This window comes from Vicugna pacos, chromosome 12 (assembly GCF_048564905.1).
Source record: "Vicugna pacos chromosome 12, VicPac4, whole genome shotgun sequence".
Lineage (NCBI taxonomy): Eukaryota > Metazoa > Chordata > Mammalia > Artiodactyla > Camelidae > Vicugna > Vicugna pacos.
In genome coordinates this window covers 60,307,233-60,332,324 of record NC_132998.1, presented here as the reverse complement: position 1 = coordinate 60,332,324, position 25,092 = coordinate 60,307,233, and the positions used below count along the sequence as shown (strand labels likewise).

Genomic DNA, 25,092 nt, shown 5'->3' with positions numbered 1-25,092 from the left:
AGCAATGATTCTTAGTTTAAAATGCATGCCCCATATTGTATTGAGAAACACTCCAATCCTTTTTTCCATCATAAACAAAATTAATTATGAAAATCTATCTTTAAAAAGATCTTAATTACTCACCATGACCTATCAGGACTTGCATGACCTTCCCTGCTTAATCCCTAGCCTCATCTTGGGCCACTTCACTTCACCTCCACCCACTCTCCCATCCTACTGGCCCTCCATCTGTTTCTGGAATACATCAAGCATTTCCCTTCCTCCAGCCTTTACTTGTTGTTCCCTCTGCCTGAAATGCTTTTCTGCCCACTCTTCATATCACTAGCTTACTTTATTTATCTGTTTTTAGCTTCAAAGTGAACACTGGTTTACTTTAATTCTTCAAGCGAAAGCTCAAATGTCAACGCTTTAGAGAGTCTATGATTGACAATTCAACCTGTAGATGGCTTCCTCCAATACTATCTCATCTCCTCTTTATTTCCTTTATAGCACTTATCAAAATCTGTAATTACTTTGCTTGTTCATTTACTTGCCTATTATCTGCCTTCCCCATTAGACTGTGCAAGGGCAAGAAACTCACCTGTTTACATACCATGATATTCCCAGTGCCTAACAATGAGTGACTGACATAGCACATTAGTGCTCAGTATGTATTTGACCAAATAAATTAATCAACTTCTGAAACAGCAGGAACACAAACATTGACAATATATTCCCAGGGACCTGAATTTTGGGAGAATAAGTTGGTCATCAGCCAAAAGCAGGAAAGAATAGCATTAGACTCTGACCAAAAAAATGCCAGAATGGAGGTATAAGAATACATGCCAGTCTTATCTTTATTTAAAATTTTGACATTTTTGTTTATCATGAATTTTTTGCATTAACTTCAGTTTTTTAATATTGCTTTAAAATATTATTTATCTTGATTGCTGAATATTTTAGTACCCCTTAAATTTTGCACCTAAGGCAAGTACCTCACTTGCCTCACCCTAGTCCCAACCTCGCTGGTTCCTGTAGGAAAATAAAACACTAATCATCCAAAATGGCCAATGGAAGAAGAGTTTCCCAATATGGATGGAGGATGGGACCTCTAAACCAAGATTCCTGTCTCTAGAAAGTTCTCTCCCCCTAGAGAAGCACTCTTTAATCTCTGTCCCTGCCACCATCATGTCGCCTTGGCATACTGTGAGGACACAAGATCTTGTGCTCCTGCTAAGCCTAGGATCAATGTTTTACCATGGATGCTACTGTGGACTCCAGGAAGGCAGCAATGAAATGAACACAGAAAATAACCCAATATGAGATTTTGTGGTTCAGAGACACGGGACTTGCTCTTTAGAGTTCATAGGCCCTGCACGAACCATTCCAGAGGCATCCCAGGGAGACAAGGAGGAATAGTTTGCTCTGGCTTTTTAATATCCACCTTATTTATCCCCAGTTGTCTCCCTTTCCCACTTCTGACCAGGGCTCCTCCTCCTTTCTGCAGAAGGAGTCCCACTATCTGGTCAGTGAACAATATCCCTGCTATCAGATGAGGATAAGTAGCTCTGCCAAGCCCCATGCTGAGCACTGCAGAAAGAGACAGCCAGACTCAAGTCTTGCCCCAAAGCTCCCAGCTGATCAATCACAATATGGCGAGGTAAGTGCTGTGACAGAGGGGCACATTCTGCCTAAAGGAGCCAGGTGACATGGGAGCCCTTATAGGCCTTGAAGACCAAATCAGACAGAGAAGAGAGGAAAGACTCTAAAAGCAAAGGGGAAGAGCGCCTGAACAGGCACAGAGACAGGACCTCCTAGCATATGAAGGACCAGGGAGAAGCTGAATATGGCTGGAGCACTGGGCTGTGGGGTGGAAGGGACAGGTAAGTAAGGCTGAAGGGATAAGCCAGGTCCAGAGAAAGAGGGCTCTAGGTACCCAGCTGAGAAGCTTAAGTTTTATCCCTCAAACAACTGAGGTAGCACTCACATATTCTTCATTCTCAGACAACACAGATATGAAAGTGAAGATACAAATATAAGGATTCATAACTGAAAGAAAAACAACTTTCAGTCTTCTAATAGCACATTGTTTTGGCCACTTAGGAAATCCCAGATAGCAGGAGTGGTGGGTGAGGAAAAGGTCCAGGAGGCACTCTGGTTTCCTTGTTATTGAACCCAGAGACCAGGAATCACAAGACAACTACCTTTTTGAGCACCAAAGGCAGTGAGGTCTCTCCTGGTGGCCCCTCAACACTCCCAGTACTTTCCGCCAGTGCAGACTTGTTCATGATCATGGACACAAAGAGATCATACTTCAGCAGCTGCCTCAGCAAACCTAGAAAACAGGTTGGGAAGTGAAGGAAGAGGAGCACAGGCACTCAAATAGGCAGCCCCTCAGACATCCCCTAGAAACTTCTTTATGCCTCCATAGATATTCCTAAGTACTGTATTCTTTTACATGCTATTGTAAATGGGATTGTTTTCTTAATTTCTTTTTCAGATAGTTTGTTGTTAGCATATAGAAACACAACTGATTTTGTATCCTACAATTTTACTGAATTAATTTATTAGTTTTAACAGTTTTTTAGTGGAGTTTTTAGGGTTTTCTATATATAAGATGATGTTATCTGCAAACAGAGACAATCTTTCTTCTTCCTTTCTGATTCTGATGCCTTTTATCTCTTTTTCTTGCCTAATGTTCTGGCTAGGACTTCTAGTACTACGTAGAAGAGAATCTTATCTTTTTCAGTGCAGTCTCCACAGTGGCACTCACCACAATGAACTCTAATTGTCTACACCCGTCTTCCACACTGGGCTATGAACTCCCTCAGATTGAAACTTGGGTTTGATCATCTTTATGACCCCATAGCCCAGTATAGGGCCTGGCTCAGAATAAACACTCCCTATATGTGGCCAAACTGTTCATAACAGAGCTCTTGCTCCAAACTATGAGAAGAAACTGTTGCTTCCCACAGATAATGCATCTCCCTGTCATTCCTGCTCCGGAAAAGGCCCTCACTCAGTCCTCAATCACAGTACCCATTTGCTCTATTCAAAATATGAAAGCTCCCTGCTCAAAAGCATTTGATAGATCTTGTGTATTTATGTGCAGAAGTAACAGAAGAGGCTGAAAGAGTACACTGAACCTCAAATAATAAGCCGAGAAACAGACTTCACTTTGGAGGCCAGAGGGAGCCATACCTGACTTTCCAAATAGGAAACTAACAGGATGCGAGTTGTGCAATGTGAAGATTAACTTGGCAGCAAGTACAGGATGCACAAGGGCAGGCAGTAAAGATCAGAAGCAAAAATATTGCTGTCCCACTTTCTTTCCTCTTCTCCTTCCAAAGGCAATGTTCTTAAGATGCCACATCAACATTAGGCATCTTTCACAGTCTGTGCCTCTTATCTCCGAAACCCACGGCTTCTACCCTTTGCAAAGCAGCAGACCTCTCCACCACCAGATAATTAATATCTCAAATCCTCAAGCAAAACCTCAAAAGCTTTCTCTTTTTTCTCCAGTCCCATGTCTTACCCAAGCAGTTGATCTGTAGCTCCTTTGTCTGGGCACCATCCATGGTAGAAAGGAAGAGAGGACACAGCTTCTCCCGGAAATGGCCCAAAAGCATCTCAGCAGCAACTGGTGAGGAATACAGCTTCCCATAGAGGTAGCAGACAGAAGCTTGCACCCCCTCATTGGGGTACACTAAACCTCTCAACAGATGTCCCATCAGGTCACCTATCCAGAAAACAAGGGGCCAGGGGAACCTCACAATGTCAACTGCTGTATGAAACTCCAAACTATTGCCCTGAATGAGGCAGGGATGGTAACCCCCTATAATCCCCCACAATACATGATTTCTGGGAACTTATCCAAAAGGGAAAACCAAGACTTATAGAAGTTAAGTGATTTGTCCTTGGATAAATCCTCTGTGAGATATTTATTTGCATTTTACTAATAGACAAAAGTGCTTCTATATTTCAGAATTAATTCCTCCTCCCACCCAAAAGGAAGGCTCATGGTAGTACTTAATTCTTTTGTGTTAAAATAATGAATAGAAATTGCCCAGGACCAAAATTGAGAAATACTTTTTTTAATTGGCCAACAAACAGCATATTTTGTAGATGGGGAAACTAAAGCCTAGAGAAGGAAAGTAATGATTTCACAGGTGTATACCGTGAACAGACCACCTAGATAGAAATGTGATCAAAGCAGGCGAAAGGTAGTGGCAACTCTTCCCCACAGGTCACTTACCATGCTCCATCACAAGCTTGTCTGCCAGAGCAGGGATGGCATCCACCAACTTGCCAAGAAGGGTCAGGGTGGCCAGGCTGCCTCGCATGGAGGGCATGTTACACAGCTACAGAAAGTGAAAATATTCCGCTCTATAAATTAGGTTCAGGACATATCGCCCTCCAAAATTCATCTTGCCCTACCCACACCAAATCCTGTACTGTGTGTGTCTCTCACCACAATCAATTAGCCTCTTTAGCTAAGTGTCAATTTCCCCTAGAGGAAAGGGACTGAGTCAGATTCCTCTCAGAGTCCTCAGTACCCAGCTGAGTACATGTTTGTTAAACTAAACTAAAATTAGTACATTTTCCCTCCTATGGCGCCAAAAACTCAGAGGGGAAAGTTGGGAACATCACAGAGATGGAATTCTAGTTCACTGTAAAAAAATTATTATCATCATTATTATAGCTACTATTAATATGAGCATTCTATTTGTCAGGCACTATGCCTGATGCTTTACAAGAAGAGTCAATAGTATATATTTCATCTTGTCTACTGACTAGCCGTAGCACCTTAAGTAAGATTCTTGCCTTTTCCAGTGGGAAATAATAATAGTACCAATTTCACAGGGTTGTTGGGAGGACTGAATGAGATATTCCATGTAAAGCACCTAAACAGTGCCTAGCATACAGAAAGTGCTCAAAATGTTACGTGGCATCATCATAATGATAAGTATTGATATATCTATAATTAAAATTCAATCTGATATATTAATCACATGCAGAATTATAGTTACAAGGTAATTTAACATTGTTTCTAATAAAATGTTGCTCTTGATGGTGTTAAGATGAACATTTGTCTCCCTTTTGAAAAAAAATGAAAAAGTGATTCTGATATTATTCCTAAATCTAAACACATGAAAAGGCTGCTTGTTTAACTGATATCTTTGACTGCATTGAAGCAGTTTAAACATATCTACTCACTGCTTACCTTAATGATAAAAGTAAATGCCTTCAGTGCAAAATATTGTATACAATTCAAACCAAATAAAAATACTAAGCCAAGACATAATAAACATATTTCCTTAATAAATTCATCAAGGAAATCTGTACTGTATTTAGGAGGATATAGAGAATGGCCATGGGATGATTATGCCAAAAAATGGATATCCCCACGTGGAGGCAGCATTTGGGAGATTGAAAACGGAAGGAAGGAAGCTGCAAAGAAGACTGGAACAGGATCAGAAGACCCAGGGTCTAGCTCTGGCTCTGCCACCAACTGGTGACCTCAGGCAAGTCCTTGTACCTCTCTGGGTTTCGATCTCCCCAGTTATCCAAAGGGCTGACCCAGCTCTGACATCTGAGGATTCTGAGGGGTACTCAAAAACCCACAGCTACTTACTGACCTCTTTGTGACACTCATCCAGCAGGTAATGAACAGTCTGCTCTGACTTCAGCTGAGTTGTAAGCTGGATAAGGACTGAGCAGACACAACAGCATTACTAATTAGAAGACAACCCCTGGCCCAGAGTTCACTTTTCATAGCCCTTCTAATCAAAGTCATTTGCTTGTGTTAGTTGGCATTAGTCTTTTCTGTCTCCTCCACTCTTCATTGTTTTATATCAGTGGTTCACAACTAGGCTGCACATCAGAGTCATCTAGGAAGCTTTAAAAGCAAATACTGATGCCCAAGTCCCACCCCAGACCAATTAAGTCAGAATCTCTGTAGAAACAGTATAAGCTTCTTGGATATTTTTTAAGTTTCCCAGGTAAGTCTACTATGAAGCCAAGGTTGAAAACTGATGTTTTATATTTCTACTTTTTTCCTACTTTGCTACTTCATATGCTAGAAAACAGAATTATGAGTTATCTCCTGTGCCAAAAATTGTGAATACCATTATCGCTCAACCCCAAACCCACTCTTCTATACAATCATTTATGATGCTTCTGCTGGTGTCTTTGAGGAGGGGTGGAGAAGAGGCTGGCTCTGCAAGTGTGAGGAAAGCTACAAATTAGATTCAGCTACTGCTGTTCGAAGGTTCTGCCACTTTCAGGGTAAAGACACATTCCAGGGTAACATTCAAAGAAACAGGAAGAAGGCAAGAAGCAAACAGGAACAGTGAGGAAGGAGCAAGTCCTTCCCCCTCTGGCTTAGCAATCTCCATCTAGTGCTCACCATCTCAGTGAAGTTCCTGGGGTCTGTTGAGGGTTCTGCAAGCTATGCTGGCACCAACCAGAAGCAGAAGGCTTTAGGATTAGAGCCCTACTCAAGAGTGGCCTTGAGGAAAATGGTGAAGGGAAGCCTTCCCACCCCTGCCAGTGGTCAGAACTTCAAAGTGGTACATTTGGTTGCCCACATTCTCTCAACTGAGAGATAGTCAACGTACACACAGATCATATTGACTGATCTGTTACAGCTGCTAGCAGTTACAGCTGCTAACTGTGTAGCTGGATGGTCATGGACCCAGCAGCAGCCAAGCAACATCCCCTCCTCAGAGGTCTGAGTTTCATACGTGGAGTCCTTCCTCCAAATTAGTAAATTTTAATAATTCCAACCTCTCCCTTTTTTCCCCAGCCCTAAGGGTGGGAGCTGTTTTCAGAAATTGCCACCCCTGTGAAAACTTGTTTCTCTTTTTGCCTTCAGTTACCTAGTTAACAATTCTTTGAAGTTTTTTTTCTGTTCAAATAATTTAAGTGCTGTTTCCTGACTGGACCCTAACTGATACAGTTCTTGCTCTTTCTATAAGAATCCTCTCATCCCAATGCACTTGCCTTTCTTCTTGAGCTCTTTATAAGTAAGCCCACGCATTTCCATAGCTTTAATCACCACCTATGTGCAAACAACTTCCAACCAACCAATATGAATGTAATAAAAACAGAGTTTTATATATGTCTTTATAACAGCACTCAATCCGCTCTTGTTATTTACCAGCCAATCTCTCCTCCAGAATGTAAACTCTTAGAGGGTAGGGACTATGTCTTATCCATCTATGTATCCCTAGTGTCTGATACAGTACTTGGCACAGAGTAGGTGCCCAAGAAAGAAATGCAGAATTAATGATGGACAACTAATTGAGTTTTCTTAATCTATCTCTAAAATGAAACATTTCATCAAGGTCTCAAATAATCAGAGCTTCAATTCAGGCTAATATCCCCAGCTTCAAATGCTGGGTACACATTACACACAGTTTCGCCTTACCTTCAATACAGAGGTCTGTTACACTCCCATCCTCCACATTGCATAACAGTCCTTGGAGCAGAAGGAGGCAAGAGGGGGATAGTTATAGTTAAAAGAGAAACAAACCCACAAAGGCATACTGTGAATTCTAAGACTAATAACAGCTTTAAGCAATGTCCCAGCTAAGTTCTATCCTCAGCACCAAATGCCCAGATTTTCAATAACCCATTCTGGCTTTAAAAGGATAAAAATAGCCAGTGTGGCATAGCACAAAAACTGTGTGTTCTGGAGTCTGTAACAGACCTGGGGTAAAATTCCAGTTCTGCCTGTTGTTAATTATGACATCCTCGAGCCTTGGGGATCATCCTCTCTCCCTTAAAATACTGTCCTGGCAGTTAAAAGCCTGAAAAGCCTCTAGCAGAGAAAATCACCCAGTTTGAGTTAGCTCCCTTCCTCCCTGAAAAGGCTCATTCCATAAGACATTATAATTGTATTAATAGAAGGGACCTTTTAATCCATCTCATTTTACACATGAAGAAACTAAGGTACAGGATGGAAATAACCCAATCAGGGTCACACTCAGATCAACAGTCTTCAGATCAAACTTTTAATCCTGTTCAAAGACCATACAGACTGGACTTTTTGAAAGATCACACATTCCCCATATTCATCTTCACACTTTTACTAACCTCTAAGCTGTAGTAAAGCTAGTTACCATATAATGCATCATGCATCTTAGAAAAAGGATCATTTCTTAATCATTATGACAAAACAATTTGCTAATAAGTTAAACTGTTACATTGCAAAAAGTCTAACTTATCATTCCAAGACCAGTTCTCCAAGACCCCAAAGCAAATATACATGTTATATATGCAAAATTCATGCCAAGTTTTCCTTTCAATCTCACCGAAAAGCATGCTTATGAAGTGGATACAGACTCTCTGATCCTGAGCCACGAGCTGCATGACCAGGGAAGCATGCCTCATGAGAGCATCTCGGAAGCAGGACAGCACATGCTTCTTGCGCACCAACTTGGGGCAGATGAAGAAAAATATTCAATAGCAAACAAGTCTCAGCTATTCTGAACCCAAACAATTATAATTTCCAAATATAATTACAAGCTAATACTGAAGGGATTATCTAAACTATGAAATATGGAAATGGGCATCACTTACACACTGGAATACATGCTTTCAAAGGTTTATACAACAGCTAAGGTTCCTAGTACACTATATTTACATAGTACTTTACTGTTTACATATCACTCTTGTCTACTAGGTCATTTAAGCCTAATGAGTTGCTGAAGCAAGCAAAAAGAGGTATTACTATCACCAATTTGGAGATGAGAAAACTGAGGCTCAGACCTTCCCTAGGACTCATATCTAAGTCTCCAAACAGGTCTTATCCAAGATCAGTGCTCTTTCCACTTCAACAGTCTGAGAGAGTGATACTGGGGACCCTTCATGAGCCTCACTGAGGTAGGTGAAGAAAAATTGATCCTTCCATTCAATTAATCTTCCTTTCATCAATCTTCAGACTCATTTCACCTCCTTGTACAGGGAACTGGATAATAGCTGTGCAAAGTGCTCAAGACAGCAGCAAAAGTTAGGTCAAAAAAGGGGTGTGCACCAAAGACAGAACGGGAACATGGGTACAATGGATTACATCACCCCTTCAGTTGGTGAGAACTGAAGCTTAGAAAAAGTGTATTCAATAAAGGGTGGGGAAGTTGCATCTCTTATTGCCTCTAACCAGTGCTACAAGTTTCTCCTTCACCAGTTCCTCCCATATAATGCATTAAGCTAGTAATCTAAATGAGTTACACAAAAAAATCTCAGTGACATTCCTTCACCTGATAGATTAAATCCAAGCTCCTTAGCTTGGATTCAAACTCTTAAAGGAACTAGTCTCAACCTGGCTCTTTCACCTCCCTCAATTTCCCTTCAAACACATTCTGATTCCTCCCTCAAATTCATGCTAATCCCTACCTCCTGGGACAAGCTCCCCCATCTCCTCCGGTCCAAATCTCACTCATCATCTCAAGTGTAATTCAAATGCTTCCTCCTCTGAAAAAACCTTCCCTAATTTCACTCCTTATCCCACACAGCACTTCACCACAAATATGTCCACCTTCTAAATTCCCAGTAAATGTGTTCTCTTATTTTCTCCCCTACCTGTCTTATTCATCCCTGTATCTGAAGAATAGCAGCCTCAGAACTCTAGCCTGAATGATATTGCAGATGTTGTGAGCTACCTCACTCGTTCTCAGAGTATGGTCTTCAGACCTGAGGGTGCCCAAAACCCTTTAAGGGGATCCACGAGATCAAAAGTATTTCCATACAATACTAAGATGTTATTTGCCTTTTTCACTTATTCTCTCACAAGTGTAGAGTTTTTCAAAGATTACGTGACATGATGTCACAACAGATAAAATGCCAAAATATGTGAGAATCCAGCTGTCCTCTATTAAGCCTGACATTAAAGAGATTTGAAAAATGTAAAACAAAGACACTCCTTTCACTATCTTCTGTTTCAGAAAATATAGTTATTTTTAGTTTTAAAATTATTTATGCCACAGAACTACACTTAAAATGGCTAAAATGGTAAATTTTACCTCACATATATTTTGCCAAAATAAAAAGAATTATGTTAATGTAATGGATTTTCTAGGATTTTTAAATGAATATTTTAAAATTTTGTTATTTCTAATACAGTAAATAAACAAAAGCTCTTTGGAGTCCTCAACACTTGTAAAAAGTGTAAAGCCATCCTGAGGGCAAAAACGAGACTCGCTGATCTAGCCCATCCCCTACCCTCCCACAACAAGAATTCCCCTCCCGTGAATCTCAAAGGAAAGTGATCTCCCTCAACTCTTCTTGGAGGCCTCCTGGGCCAAAAACTCACTGCACAGGTGGGTAGGCACTGAGGAGGCAGGCAGCCCATGCTTCAGTCCACTCTGCCTCTCAAAAAGGTCTTCCCCTCACCCCGCTTCCGCTTCTTCCCAGGGGTTGCTTCCATCCGAACTTCCTGCCGCCACAGAGCCCAAGGCACCCCACCCCCACCCCCGCCACATTCGCAAACTCAGAAACCTGAAGGAAATGAGAAGCACCCAGGGCCTATGTGCCCGGCTCACAGGCTGAGCTAAGGTAAAATCCTGGAGAAATGGGAGAGGGTCAGCAAAGGGCAGGGCAGCCGAGAGAAGAGCGGAAGGGAAGGTGGGAACGCGTGCCAGATTTTTGAGGGGCCCTGGGAGCCCCCGATTGAGTGAGGACAGGGATGGCCCACTTGAGGCACTGAGCCAGGGGCAGGGCCTCGTTTGAAAAGGGGATGCCCAGGCCGGAGCGGGAAGGCCTGTGGGGTAGACAGGCTGAGGAGGCACAGTAAAGAAGGCTGGCCTGGTTAGGGGCTAGATTTAACCAGGCGGGTGGGCCCGGTTTAGTTTCCGGGAAGGTGCGTTGGGTTCAGAGGATCTGGTCCGGCGAGCGGCGGCCCCGGTTGATGAGGAAAATGCCCGGGCCCAGTTCGCACCGACACGCCGGCCTCTGGCAGCAGCTCCAGAGCGCAGGCCAGGCAGAGGCGTGGAGGCACGGGCAGCAGCCAGCGCGAGTCGTGCCGGTAATGGGCCTTCTCGAAGAGCAGTGCCGCCTCTTCGTCCCTCCCGGTCCCGGGAAGTCCTGCCACCGCCTCCCTCACAGCCATCGCTCCACTAGCGTTCTAACGCGGCGGCACCTTTTCCCGCGCAGTTTCTGCGCAAGCGCACTTGGAAAGAGCTCTGCGCGGGCGCGCGGGGAGGCGGTAATGCGCCTGCGCGGACCGAGGACTAGCTGCTCTCACGCGAGCGGCTGCCCCTGAGGGCGGGTGATGGACCGTGGGACTGTGGAAAGTGTCCATTAAATCCGACGCTGTTTGCTTTTAAAGCTTGCTGGAGTTCGTCTGCACCACACCGAAGGCTGAAAAGCAGTTATTAAGACCGTGTCATTAGCCTTGAAAAAGGAAAGAAAGGAAGCGATCCATTTCTACTATTAAAAAATTGAATAAACGATTTCAGGGATTTTTATCCAAAAGCTGTTAGCACTAATATCTTAAATTTATGTGACACCTTTCTCTCAAAGATTCTTATATAGTCCTCTTAAGATACCCTCTCATAGAGGGTTGCACAGCACTTGGGACTTTGCAAGCACAGAAGGAATACTGAAGAAAGCAGAATTTATTGTTAAATATATTAATAACAACCCGTCAACTTATAAGGATTTATTTAGCACCAAAGTGCTCAGCAACTGGTTAATGTTGAAGGAGATAAGTTCAAGAGGTGTTTCCTACATTCAGAAGCAATGTGACTGAGTGGGAAAAGTGCTTTCCATAGCAAAATAATTTGGAAAACGATGACTTATTTTTAACGGAGTATTACGAAGTAATGGTTGAGAAAAGTAAATATTAACATGGAAAAAATATCATTAAAATGCTAAAAGTACAAAAATATGCAGAAATATATATGTATATAAAATAAATAAGCAACATTCAACACATCTTACATTATAGCAGTAATACATGTTCAATGAAGAAAATAAAAGAAAAATAACATGTTGATATATCTTCTAGTCTTTTTCTATACCTTTTTACAACAGCAACATACAAAGGTGTGTAAGCTTTTCTCAGAAAAAATATATCATGTACATCTTCCATATCATTAAGTATTATTCCATGTATATGTTTTTAATGTCAACAAAGTGTGTATTCTTTTTGACAGAATTTAGAGCCAGGAGCTATGCTAGGAGCTAGGGGATTCAAAAGTGAGCAAGAGACAGTCCTTGCCCTCGGGGAACTAGAAGCCCAGTCAAGGAGACAGACAAGTAAATTATTATAATAGAGCATAGATGTATTAGTTATCTATTACTGCATAATAATCCTTGTAATGGATAGAATGGTGACCCTCAAAAAGACATCTCCGTGTCTGCTGTGGACCCAGTTGTGTCCCCCAAATTCAGATGTTGAAGCCCTAACCCTTAATGTGACTATGTTACTGAGTCCAAACTCATTCTGCTTGCTGCATGACAGGCCAATAAATTGGGAGATAAGGTGTTAGGGCAAGGAAAAACAACTTTATCCAGAAAGTTGGCATACCAAGAAGATGGTGGACTAAGGTCCTGGAGAACCATCTTCCCCCAAGTCAGAATTCAGGCTCCTTTTATACTGAAAAAGGGAGGGGATGTGGTTGGTTGTTGTAAACTTCTTGGTGTTGGAATCCTATGTTCTTGCAGCTATCCACGTATGTCAGGTAGTGTTGTTCCTGCAAACCTCCAACAAGAGAAATGTTATTTTCTATTCTGCCACTTTTTATATGTTTCTGCATTTTTTGTACCCTTAGCATTTTAATGAGAAATGGTTAAGTGTTATACCCTTGAAGATCAGAGCCTTGAGAATGGGCTATCCTGTATGTTTCAAGCTCTAGGCAACATCCTTTTACAAAATGTACAGAATCAGCATGACTCAGCATGGGAAACAGCACAGGTTTAAAGTCAAAGGAATAGATCTAATATGAAATCAGATTTGTTCTTTTCTATTACAACTATATTTGGAGATAAGGCCTTAGGAGGTAACTAAAGTTAAATGATGTCTTAAGGGTAGGATCAGAGTCCTTATAAGAAGAGGAAGAGAGAAATATCCATCTCTCCATCTATGTACATGCACTGTGGAAAACCCATGTGAGACATAGTGAAAAGGTAACCATCTCTAAGCCAAGAGAGCTCTCACCAGAAACCAAATTAGCCAGGACATTGATCTTAGACTTCCAGCCTCCAGAACCATAAGAAAACAAATTTCTGTTGTTTAAGCCACCCAGAATGTTGTACTATCTTGTTATAGCAGTTGGAGCAAACCAACATAACATCCAAAATCCCCAGAGGCTATAGATGTTACCTTTTTTCTAAAGGATCTTTGCAGTTGTAATTAAATTAAGGATTTGAAATGAGGAGATCATCCAGAGTATCCCGTGGGCCCTAAATCCAATGATACGTGTTTGAGAAGAGGCACACAGAGCAAAGGAGGAAGCAGTGTGACCACAGAGGCAGAGATCGAAGTGATGGTGCCACAAGCCAACAAATGCCTGCAGCAACCAGAAGCTGGAAGAGACAAAAACTGATTGCCCCCTAAAATCTTTGGTGGTAATGTAGCCCTGCTGACATCTTGATTTCATTCAGACTTCTGGCCTCCAGAACTGAGAGAATAAATTTCAGTTGTTTTAAGCTACCAAGTTTGTGATAATTTCAGTAACCACAGAAAACCAACACACCCCAATATATAGCAGCTTAAAACAACAAACATTTATAATTGCATAGTTTCTGTGTATCAGGAATCCAGGACGGCTAGGTGACTCTGGCTCGAAGTCTCTCATGAGATCTTAGTTATCTCAAGACTCACTAGGGCTGAAAAATGATTAGTGATAGAATTCAGTTCCTCAAGGGCCAATGGACCAAGGGCCTCACTTTCTTGATGGCTGTTGTCCAGTGGCCTCCTCAGTTCCTTGCCACAGGCACCTTTCCATAAGGCAGTTCACAACTTGGAGAATGGCTTCCTTCAGGGAGCACACAAGAGAGTTGAAAGAAGTCTGCCCAAGATGAAAGCTACAGTCTTTGTAACCTGTTCTTGGAAGTGACATTCCATCATTTCTGCTGTATCCTGTTTGTTAGAAGTGAGTCACTAGATTCAACCTACACTCAAAGAGAGGGGAATACACAGGGCGTGAATACCAGGAGACAGCATTGGAGTCTTCTTAGAGGCTGCCTACCACAGTATAAGTGCTGTGGTAAGGGTTGGCACAAATTGCTACGGGAATACCTTGTGGACAGCAACACATAGGAAGAAAAACATCAAAACATTAACTGGGTGATGGGATTATGGATTGTTTTTTCCTTTTCTGAATTTTCTAAACTCCCTTAAATAAGCATGTATGAGTTTTACAATGAATTGAAAACTAGAAAAGTTAAATGAAAGCAGAGAAAGGAGGAGAGAAAGGAAAAAAGAGAGGATAAAGGAGAGAGGAGGAGAAAACCTGAATTAAATTCCCAGCTCCCGCATTCACTAGTTTAGGTTCTGTGACTCTGTTTCCACCGGCTGAGGCTGTCTACAGAGGTATCATCAGACATAATGCCCTTTGGCTAAGAAGTTTCAGACTTGATTGAAACAAATAATTAGCTCCAGGATGTCCCACAGGTGGATGAGGCAAAGAAACAAGTATAATTACTTATTGGCAGTTGGTTGGCAGTGCTTGAGAATTGAAGAGGTGGAAATGATTTTTCCATGAAACTTGCTCATGGGCGGCAGAATCCCAGCAGGGTAGATACCCAGTGATCAGGTCCCTTCCTTGTGACCTGAAAAATAGTGCCCAGTGCAGAGCATCACCCCTCCTCTGCAGGCAGTGGAGGCTGTTTGAGCATCCTACCTCAATCAGAATCAGCCCGGAATAGGTCAGAATGGAACCATGATAGAAACTTCAGTGAACCCTACTGTGAGGAGCCAGGGAGGGGATGTGTTTAGGAGATGACATTGGACTGACCCACAGTCCCCAAGCCTACAAACCATAGAGTAGAAATGGCTTCTGTCCCACTCAGAGTATCCCAGACTCCAAAAGAGGGCACTCATATAACATGTGGCCAAGAAATCAGAAACCCAGAGGGCCCAAATGACCAATTTTATTAGAGGTTATTTATCACCCCCTTTGGGGGTCAGCAGGCCACTCTCTCATGCCTTCTCTGACGTGTTTTGAAGACTCTGGGCCCGTGGCCTACTTTCTAAAGCCATGCTGGAGCAGAAAACACCTCAAATGCTTCATAAAACCAAACTTCTGTGGGGCTGGTTGATTCTGTGGGGCACCATTTGGGTTCTCAATTTTACCAAGTTCTTCTGTCTTGGGAAGAACAGCACCAGCACCACAGTGACCTGGTGGCTGAAGGTCCCTCTTCAAAGAAGCGTGGACTCTGAGGCTGTCCTCCCTTACATGGGGGTCACTCGCTTTGGGAAGCAGGGTAGGATCAGGATCTTGCACACTCAGGTTGGGGGCTGAGTGCTGGGGCTTGGCCAGATGTGGGGACCAGGAGATCTTGTTCAAAAGGCTTATGCTCAGCCTTGCTGCAGCAGAGTGGAGACTCCTTTTGAAGCTGAAGGTGTCTGTGGAACAGGAGAAAGGCTGCTGCCCATCTCCTCTGCAACCCTCAGGCTCCAGGCTTCCTCTTCTCCTGTGTGTGGGCTGCTGACATTTGAGTCTGGAGAGCTCCCAAGATGTGTGCTCCTCCCTCCAGTGGTTGTAGACTGCCCTGGAGTATGAGATCCTCACTCTGCTGGGAGCCCTCTCTGCCATCTGGGAGACCCCTGGCCTGATCATTTTCCTGTCCCTGCTGTTCTCACTGGAAGGTTCTTGGACCCTTTCTTGGCCACACCAGCTCCTAGATTCTGCAGTAGGCCTGGGGTTCCTGGGAGCAGTGAGCTTGGCCCTGTGAGGAGCCTCTTTCTGGACAACCTGTGGTTCTTTGGGGCCCCCTTGTGGCCTGACTCTCTTAGGCTTTTCAGGATGGATAGAAGTGCCCATTGGTTCTGACCAGTTTGGTCTATGCTTCTCCAGGGCTCTGGCCTGTGTGGGAAGTTTTACACTTTTTCTTTCTGGGAACCAAGCCCTCCAGGACCTCTCTAGGGACTTAGGGCCTGGCCTCAAACCATGGGTCTCACAACGCTTTTCCTGCTGGCCCTGCAGCTCACAGGATGTGTGTAACCCAGAGAGCCTCAGCCCAACAAGGGGCAGTGGGCATGGTCCTAAGAAGTTAAAGAGCAAATAGGACTCTAGGATCTGCTGGGGGAAGCCCCACTTCAGGTGTGCAATCTTCCGCCGCATAAGTGACTCCAGGAGCAGTCGTTGGCTCTTCTTGTGAACTGGCCTCTTGGGCAGGATGGTGAGGGCAGAGGGAACATCCACCAGAGCTGGGGCAGCTTGGAGGGCTTGGCCATGTGAGACAGAGGGGCAGGCAGAGGGCAGGCCCACGGGAGCATCCAAGGACTGTGGGTCCCGGAGCTGTCGAGTCAGGCCAGAGGCCTTGCCTGGATCTGCTCCTTTGTCCCTTTGTCGGCTTCTTTGGAGTTTAGGTCGGGCCTGCCAGGAAGATGGTTTGATACCCACTTTGTGCTTCCCTGCAGGGGCTGTGCCCTGGCTGGCCAAATCCTCTCCCTCCCCACTGTTGAGCAGGAAGAGTTCTCCCTGGTTGAAGAGAGGCTTGATCTCTGGACAGGGGGCAGAAGCCACTGCTTGTTCCTGGTTCATGGCCCTGTATCCAGAGCCAGTGAAGGCTGGGGGCCCCTCACCCCCAGAATAGTCACCTTGGAGATTGCCTTTAGCAGCATCCTTTCCTCTGACCTGGTCCTTGTTTCTCCCCCTTGGTACTCGAAGCCCCCCAGCATCCTCAGCTCTGCACTTTTTCTGGCTCCCTACACCCTGGATTTCTGCAGCGTCCTCATTTCCACGCTTGTTTCCTTGCCTGTGTATCTGGATCTCTTCATCAGTTTCACTTCTTACCTGTCCCTGATAGTCTTCCCCAGGAGTCTGGCTTTCTGTACCATCATCACCCATGATCCCTCTCAGGTTTCTCTTCCCTTGTGTTTGGATTTCTGTGCCATTCTCATCTCCAGTCTGCTCCTGTTTCTTCCACTCTGATGAACCGGTCTTTCCATTAACTTTACTTTTTAACAGTATCTGGTTCCCTCCCATAAGTGTCTGGATCTTTCTATTACCCTCGTTTCTAATCTCTCTCTGGTTTTTCCTCTCCAATGTTGGGTTTTCTACATTGTTCTTTCCTCTATTCTGCTCCCAGTTTCTCCTCTCTGGTGGATGGTTCTCTCCAATTTCACCATCTAGCTGTCCCTGGTTCTCTCTCTCAGGTATCTGGGTCTCTGTAACAACCTTACCTTCAGTTTCTCTCTTCTCTGGTGCCTGAATTTCTGTTTTGTTCTCACCTCCCGTCTGCTCCTGGTTCTTCCCATCTGATAAATGAGTCTTTCCATCAATGTCACCTCTTAACTGACTCAGGTTTTCTTCCCCAGGTGCCCACATCTCTGTACCATCCTCAACTCCAGCTTCTCCCTGGTTTTTCTTCTCCAGAACTTGGATTTCTGCACCATTCTCATATCCAGCCTGCTCCTCTTTCTTCCGTTCTGCTGAATGAGTTTCTACATCAATTTTACTTGTTAATTCTACCCCATTCTCTGCCTCATATGCCTGGGTATTTGCACCACCCTTGCCTGTAATGTATTCCTGATTCTTCCACTTTGGTATGTGAATCTTTCCATCACTTTCACTGTTTAACTGATGCTGGTTTTCTTCCCCAAACTCCTGAGTCTCTTTACCATCTTCAACTTTAACCCCTCTCAGGTTTATTGTCCCTGTTGCCTGGATGTCTGTGCTATTCTCTTCTCCAAACTGCTCCTGCTTCCTCCTCCCTGGTGGATGGGTCTCTACATGAGAGACACCTCTTAATTGCCTCTGGTTCTCTGCCTCAGGTACCAGGGTATTTGTACCATCTTCATCTCTGTCCTTTCTCTGGTCTCTCTTTTCTAGTGCTTGAATTTCTGCTCTATGATCACCTCTAATCTGGTCCTGATTCCCCCAACATGATATTTTGAATTCTCTGTTAATTTCACTTGCTACTGGTCTCTGGTCTCCCCACCATAGCGCCTTGATCACCACCCAATCCTCCTCTCTTATCTCCTTGAGGTTCTTCCTTCTAGATATCTGGGTTTCCCCATCATCCTCACCTCTTTTCAGGCCTTGATTTCCCCACGTCTCTTGAAGTTCATGTCTTAGTTGTTTCTGGATCTCTACCCTGAACACTTGGATCTTCCCACACTTCTCACTTGCACCTTGATCCTGCTTTTCCCACCCTGGCATCTGGATCTCTGTTACATTCTCACTTGGAACACATTCCTGTTTTTCCCACCCCAGGGCCTGGGTCTCCATGCCATCCTCTTTTTTAACTTCTCCCAGGTTTTCCCTCCCAGATATCTGGCTTTGCACAGCATTCTCACCTCCAACCTGGTCCTTTTTTCTCCTCTCTTCTGCCAGAGTTTCTGTACTGATATCACCTCTAATCTGGTCTTGTTTTCCCCACCCTGACACCTGAGACTCCTCACCATTCTCACTTTCAGTCTGGCCCTGCTTCCTCAATCCTTGGGCCTGGGTCTCTCCTTCATCCTCCGCTCTGGCCCCTTTCCTGTCCTTCTCAAATGCCTGGGTCTCTACAGCATACTCATCCCTACTCCTATCCTGGTTCTCCCACACTGGTGTTTGGGTCTCTGTGTCAGTTTTACATCTTAACTGTTCCTGGTTCTCTCCTATACATGCCTGGGTTTCAGGAAGATCCTCACCTCCAGCCTCCCTCTGATTTCTCTTCCCTAGTTCCTGAGTTTCGACTCCCACCTGGTCCTGGTTCTCCCACCTTGGTCTCAAGATTCCTCCAGCAGTTTTACTTATTACTAGTCTCTGGCTTCCCCACTTCAAGACCTTAGTCCTTGCATTCTCCTCCAGCCCAGCGTTTGCTGGGAGTTGCCGTCCAGATGCTTGAACCCCCCGAGCATCCTCCCCTCTGCTCACTCTCTGGTTCGCCCACCCTGGATCCTGTGTCTCTCTACTATCCTCTCTGCCTGGTGTCCAGGTTTCCCTTTCCGGTGCCCAGGCCTCTTGTGGGCAGCCCCAGGACTTCCAGATGGACATTCCCACGTGTTGGTTGGAAGGAACAGGTAGGAAGTCCCTGGAAAACAACTGCAGCCTCTGAGCTGAAGGGAGGTTTGGAAGAGAGGTCATGGAGCTGGGGTGAGGTCTCAAGCTGACAATATGCTCCAGTGGTACCAATTCTTCCTGTGAGTGGACCAACAACTGCTCCACCCTTTGGCACATGTCCAGGGCAGGGGACGGTAGCTTGCAAATCAGGTGAGTCTGGTCATCACTGTGACACCATGGTACCTGCCATGCTTCCCGAGAACTTTCCTGAGGAAGCATACAGGTGCTTGAAAAGCAGGTGGTGCAAAAGATGTGTCCAGATGGGGTGTAGGCATCCCAATGTAAACCTTGACATGGGTGCTGACAGGGGAGCGGGTATTGGGTCCATGATTCCCGGAGGCTCCTCCAGTATTTCCATCTCTTCTTTTGGGCCCATTGTTGGGCATGAGCATCCAGTCCCCTGAAATTGCCAGGACTGAAGAAGAATTCAGGGGTCAGCCTGAAACAAGTGTCACGTCTCATGGAGGGCACTGCCCACTTCTGTGGTGGCACCTGTAGGTGAGAACAGAGAAGCAAAATCTTTGCACTCACATTGTCTCATCTAATCTTCTCAGATCAGAACTGTAATCCCCATTATCCATATGAGGCTTCTGGGGCTCAGGAAAGGGGGAGTCACTGTCCTTAGGGAAAACAGTATTCATTCAAGAAAGAAAGATAAGGCAGGAGGGATAGCTCAATGGCAGAGTACATGCTTAGCATCCACGAGGTCCTGAATTCAATTCCCAGTACCTCCATTAAAAATAATAGATAAATAAATAAACAAACAAACCTAATTACCTTGCCCCCTTGCAAAAACAAAACAAAACAAAACAAACAAAAACGAAAAACAAGAACGGAAAAAAAAAAAAAAAGAAAGAAAGATAAAGAGTTTACTCCAGGCGAGGCTCTGTTCTAGGTGCTGGAGGTACCAGCACTAACAAGACAGACAGTTGGGAGCTATCTTCTAGACATGGACATTCCCACGTGTTGGTTGGAAGGAACAGGTAGGAAGGTTATTGTATACAATAACCAAGTATACAACATAACATTAGATATCGAAAAGTGTTTTGATGGAAATGAAAGCAGAGTGGGGGTAGGATTATCTCCTTTAGACACATTGGTCAGAGAAGGCCTCCTGGAGGAGATGACATTTGACTGGAGACCTGAATGAAGCAAGGGACAAACCAAGTGACATCTAAAGAAAGAGCGTTGTAGGCAGAGGAGACATTAGTGCAAAAGCCCTGAGGATGCAACAGGCTCAGTTGTACAAGAACAGCAAGGAAGCCCCTGTGGCCGGAATGGAATGAGTGCCAAAGAGAGCGTGAGAAATGCAAGACAGATTATACCGAGCCTTAGAGTTGTGGTCAGGAGTTGGATTTTATTCTGAGTTTGACTGGAAGTATATTCATGAGAGCCATTGTAGGGTTTTGAGTGGCAAAGTGCTATGATCTGTTTTTAAGTTTGTTCTTATTGTCATTCTAAGTGAAGTAAGCCAGAAAGAGAAAGAAAAATACTATGTGAGGGGGTCTCAGTGGTAGAGCACATGCCTGGCATGCAGGGGGCCCTGGGTTCAATCCCCAGTACCTCAATTAAGAAATAAATAATCTAATTACCGCCCCCCAAAGAAAAAAAACCGCACACACAAAAATACTATATGATATCACTTATATGTGGAATCTAAAAATAAAAAGCACAAATGAACTTATATACAAAACAGAAAGAGATTCACAGAAATAGAGAGCAAACTTATGGTTACCAGGGGTAAATAGAGTGAGAAGGGATAAACTGGGAGTCTGAGATTTCCAGATACTAACTACTATATATAAAACTGATAAACAAAGTTTAGACTGTATAGCACAGGGAACTGTATTCAGTATCTTGTAGTAACCTATAATGAGAAAGAATATGAAAAGAAATATATGTATGTGTACGTATGACTGAAACATTTGCTGTACACCAGAAATTGACACAACGTTGTAAACTGACTATACTTCAATAAAAAAAAATTGGGAGGACTACCAATAAAAGAAGTTTGTTCTTGCTCATGAGCATAATGTTAGGCTCAAGCTGAGTGCAGAAGACTAGTCTGTACTAGAGCAGAGCTAGTCTTCTGCAGAGCAGAGCTAGTCTGTACTATTAGAAACTAGCATGGTTATGTCTGCAACTTTCTTGGCTGCTGGTCTGTTTCTTAATCTAGTGCTGCACATGTATTTGTTCAGTTTGCAAAAAAATCACTGATTTACACACTTGTAATGTGTATATTATCCTTGGATTAAAATTTTTAAAGAGAGAGAGAAAGAAGTTCATTCTGTTGGCTGCGTGGAGCACTGACTATGGTTGGGAGAGAGAGGTGGCAGGAATCAGGTAGAAGGTGGTACCCACAGTCCAGGTGAGACCTGAGGATGGCTTTGCCCAGGAGGGTGTGGTGAGATATTTGAGATATGGTTTGCAAGTAGAGCTCATAGGACTTGCAGGTGGATTGATTGTGAAGGGTGAGGGAGAGAAGTCAGGGTGACTGCTGGGTGTGGGGCAAAATAATGCTCTCCCTGACCAGTCTGAGATCATAGAACACGGTCCTAGTAACAAAAGACTGAGACAGCTGTGGTATTAAAGGAATGAGGTGTGTGGGACCCCCTCACCTTGATAAACTTCCTCATGCTGTGTTGGGTCCTGGTGACCTGATGCCAATAGTGCCGAATCTGCCAGATCAGAAAAAGGCAGAGGACGAGCAGATTGCTGCAGCACCGAGGGTCCCTGCAGCTGCGATCCTCAGACAGCAGGCCCCTCACTGGCTCCCACTCAGGGCCCTGGAATGGCCACACCACAGCACAGGTGCCCAGGACGGGCAGCAACATGACACAGCTTAGGTCAGGCAGGTGGTGTTAGGGAGTTTGAGGGCAGGACTGGTATGGCTGACCCAGCTAGTTTGGGGCGGGGTAGCCCCTCCCTTATAGCACACCTTGTCACTAAGGCCACCTCACAAAGGAGCCTAATGTTGTAGCCTCAGCTCCAGCTGCTGAACCTGGCATCAGAGCTGGCTAACATGCCCTCAGTACAGGTAAGGGCCACACTGCAGAACTGCCCAAAAGGAATTAAACAGAAGAACTTGTTCTAAGCGTCCTGTCCTCTGAAGTGAAGAGATTAAGTTCACCCCATGTATGATGTAACCTGTAGTCCACTTGATTTCTTTTTTCTTGTTAGATACTTTCATCCATTTGTCCACTGGGCTATACAATATTAAAGATTTAGTGAACACTGTGTTGAACATGTGTGTTCTTGTTTAATCACCCGGCATCCCTTCCTCTTCACACATCGTATCCTGATTTTTTGTTGGGGGATTATTTTCCCATCTCAGGATCAGTGTTGAGAGGAGTATAAATGCTACCCTGACGATTTTCACCCGAAGATTATATTCAAAATATTGAATAACAGAGCAGGCAAGGTCACCAGCCAATCAGAATGGGCCAAGCCTCAACCCTTTAATAGCTGGGTTGTAAGTGGTCCCTGGGGTTCCAGTAGAAGGGCACCACCTATTTATCAACTAGTTGGAAAGCATTTCTCTATGAACCCAATGTGCCACACAATGTATCTTGGCTAAATGTTACCCTAGTTTAGACCTGCTACTTTTTCACAGACCCAGGACAATTAAGGAGTGGAGGTGTGACCTCAGTTTGGCCACCTGGGCTGTCTCTTCCAGGGCTCTAGTTATCAAGAATAGAGATTCTAGGTAGGAATAGGAAGCTGGTTAAAAAAGAAAAATGAAAACAAAAAGCAGCCCATGGCAACTAAAAACTGGTGCAGCTCTATCAGTCAGGACTTGATGTTACTGGAAGCTGGCCTGACACTCATAGCTGAGGCTTGATGTTCTCCTGTTGAACATGAAATACTTCCTAGACTGTCAACATCAGACAAAGCCACTCTAATTGTCAAGACAAAAACAAGACTACTGTTTAATCATGTCTGAACACAGACAAAAAAAATGAACATTGTTGAAATCACAAAAATAAACAAATGTCTCCTTATCCTGGCTAACATGAGTGATGGCTATTTTGTTACTAATTATAGCTTTAGCTTCACTTTATTCCTTCCACCTTGTAGATAAGTTTATTAAGATACCCAGTCAGAATTACTTATACTTTCTGATAGCATCTAATCCAGAACAAACCCATTTCCTTGAACCCTTCCCAAAATCACTTAACACAGCCCAAATCCTACAGTAAATCCAAACATCCTCTTATTGAGAAGTCCCATAGTTCCCCATGGTGTGTGTTCTCCCTTGTTGCAATGAATAATAACACTACAGGTGTGTTCCTGGTGGTCTTTGGCTAAAGGACAGTGGAATAGGATTTTATGACTGGCCCTGACCCCACAATCATCTCCTCTTGAACCTCTGGGCTCCACTACAGATTCTTTTCTCAAATTCCTTTTTGCTTGCTTGACACCAAAGATCCCTAAGTGAAAAAAAAACTTCCTTTGGATCAGGCACAATGCCAACAGATAGATATCAAAAGTTTCCAAGGTAGCTACAAGCCCTGCTCTCAAAGAGCTCTCAGGGTAGTTAGAAAGGCAAACACTGAGCAAAACAAGGCCAATGTGTGCTATAAAGGGCAAGTACAGGGGGCTTATGGGTCTATCCAGCAGGGGCAATTACCTAGTCTGGGTAATCAAGGAGGCTTCACCTAAGAAGTGATGAACAGGAGTCAGCTAAGCAGAACAGTGGAGCACACCACTCCCAGCAGAGGGTGATGGATGGGTTGGGGAGATTGGGGTGTGCTCAAGGTAGAAAAAAAGGGGGGGGCTGTAACATGGGGATGAGAAGGGGAGTACTGGTGGAAAGAGGCCTAGGAAGCCATGGCAAGCATTTAGGGATTTAATCACAGAGTCATGGTAAAAGACAAATCAATTCTGAGCATATATCAACACTTATTATCTTATTAGCAAGGGAAATAGCAAGATACAAAAAGGTGGGCTAGTTATGAGAGAATGTGGAACTTGAGTTATTATATAGTTGAGAAACAGTTAGGGAAACAAAATTAATAAGGCTCATTACTCATGGTCATAAAAATATCAAGACCCTGTCAGTCATTACTGAGGAGATCTGGGATATGATGGTCCAAGATGCCAAGTAGGCCAAATAACAATCAGAGATTGTTATAAAGGACATCAGTGGGAATTTCATAATTTGGAGACAAATTTTATTCTTTGACAAGTCATACATTTGCATGGATAAAGTCTGATAGGGGGATTTTCATGCAATAAACGTTCAGTCCTGGAGCCAGTTCAAACCCATCCTGCTGAGTTTTCAAGCACAGTAACTAGATGTGGTGGAAGTAACCCAAGCTAATAGCCAAAACTCCCAGGGTCCAGTTCTGGCTTGGCCACTGCCTCATTCTGTGACTGTGGACAAGCAGCTTCCCCTCTCTGGGCCTCAGTATCTGTGAAAATCACTGCATGATTCCTAAGGATCCTGCCAGGTCTCTACTTCTAGGTTTCCAAAGGAATTAACTGGAACTGGCTCATTATGGTCTAGTTTTGGCTAGGTCCAAATGGTCCCAAGGTATGCCTGGCATCATGTGAAGAGAGATGAGTAAGGGCCATAAGGATCAGGGAGGACTTCTTGGAGGTGGTGAGGCGTGAGAGTAGCCTTCAGTAGTGGAGATTTGGAGCAGCACAGAGAAAAGAGCAGCATGCTGGGTCAGAGGAAAATGGATGTCCTAGGTCATCTCCAAACTCAGTAGGACAGAAACTCAACCCCCTCCCCAAACCTGCTCTTCTTCCTCCTTCCTACTGAATACAAAGAAAAACATTTAGGATTACCTATTATTGTCTCCATATCTTTCCTTTACCACTGTAGGGTCAAAAAGATGATTTTAAAAGCACAAGAATGTGCTAAAAAAATAAACTAGCAATG

General features: G+C 44.0%; 2 protein-coding genes across 7 annotated transcripts in view; both read right to left on the bottom strand.

The window, feature by feature from the left end:
• MEI1 (meiotic double-stranded break formation protein 1) overlaps nt 1-11,122 on the bottom strand; it is a 58,375-nt gene extending 47,253 nt beyond the window's left edge. The window contains exons 1-7 of one of the 5 annotated variants that reach the window (XM_072973607.1): nt 10,919-11,122; nt 8,298-8,421; nt 7,412-7,462; nt 5,619-5,692; nt 4,235-4,340; nt 3,515-3,718; nt 2,184-2,314 (exon numbers count right to left, since the gene is read on the bottom strand). In XM_072973607.1, the coding sequence (XP_072829708.1) occupies nt 2,184-2,314; nt 3,515-3,718; nt 4,235-4,340; nt 5,619-5,692; nt 7,412-7,462; nt 8,298-8,421; nt 10,919-11,089 (861 nt within the window). In that variant the 5' untranslated portion in view covers nt 11,090-11,122. Of the gene's footprint in view, nt 1-2,183; nt 2,315-3,514; nt 3,719-4,234; nt 4,341-5,618; nt 5,693-7,411; nt 7,463-8,297; nt 8,422-10,918 lie in introns of those variants that run through there. The other 4 variants (XM_006207134.3, XM_072973606.1, XM_072973604.1 and 1 more) reach the window with 4 other exon arrangements.
• A 3,925-nt stretch (nt 11,123-15,047) lies between these two features.
• Nucleotides 15,048-22,081, bottom strand: LOC140700294 (uncharacterized). 2 transcript variants are annotated; one of them, XM_072973603.1, is made up of 3 exons: nt 21,821-22,081; nt 18,182-19,694; nt 15,048-17,581 (listed from the first exon to the last, which is right to left on the bottom strand). In XM_072973603.1, exons 1-3 carry the CDS (start codon nt 22,034-22,036, stop codon nt 15,171-15,173), a joined length of 4,140 nt encoding a protein of 1,379 aa, XP_072829704.1. In that variant the 5' UTR covers nt 22,037-22,081; the 3' UTR covers nt 15,048-15,170. The 2 variants fall into 2 exon arrangements, with proteins under 2 accessions (XP_072829704.1, XP_072829703.1); XM_072973602.1 differs by having other exon boundaries at nt 15,048-19,694.
• Between the last annotated feature and the right edge of the window lie 3,011 nt (nt 22,082-25,092).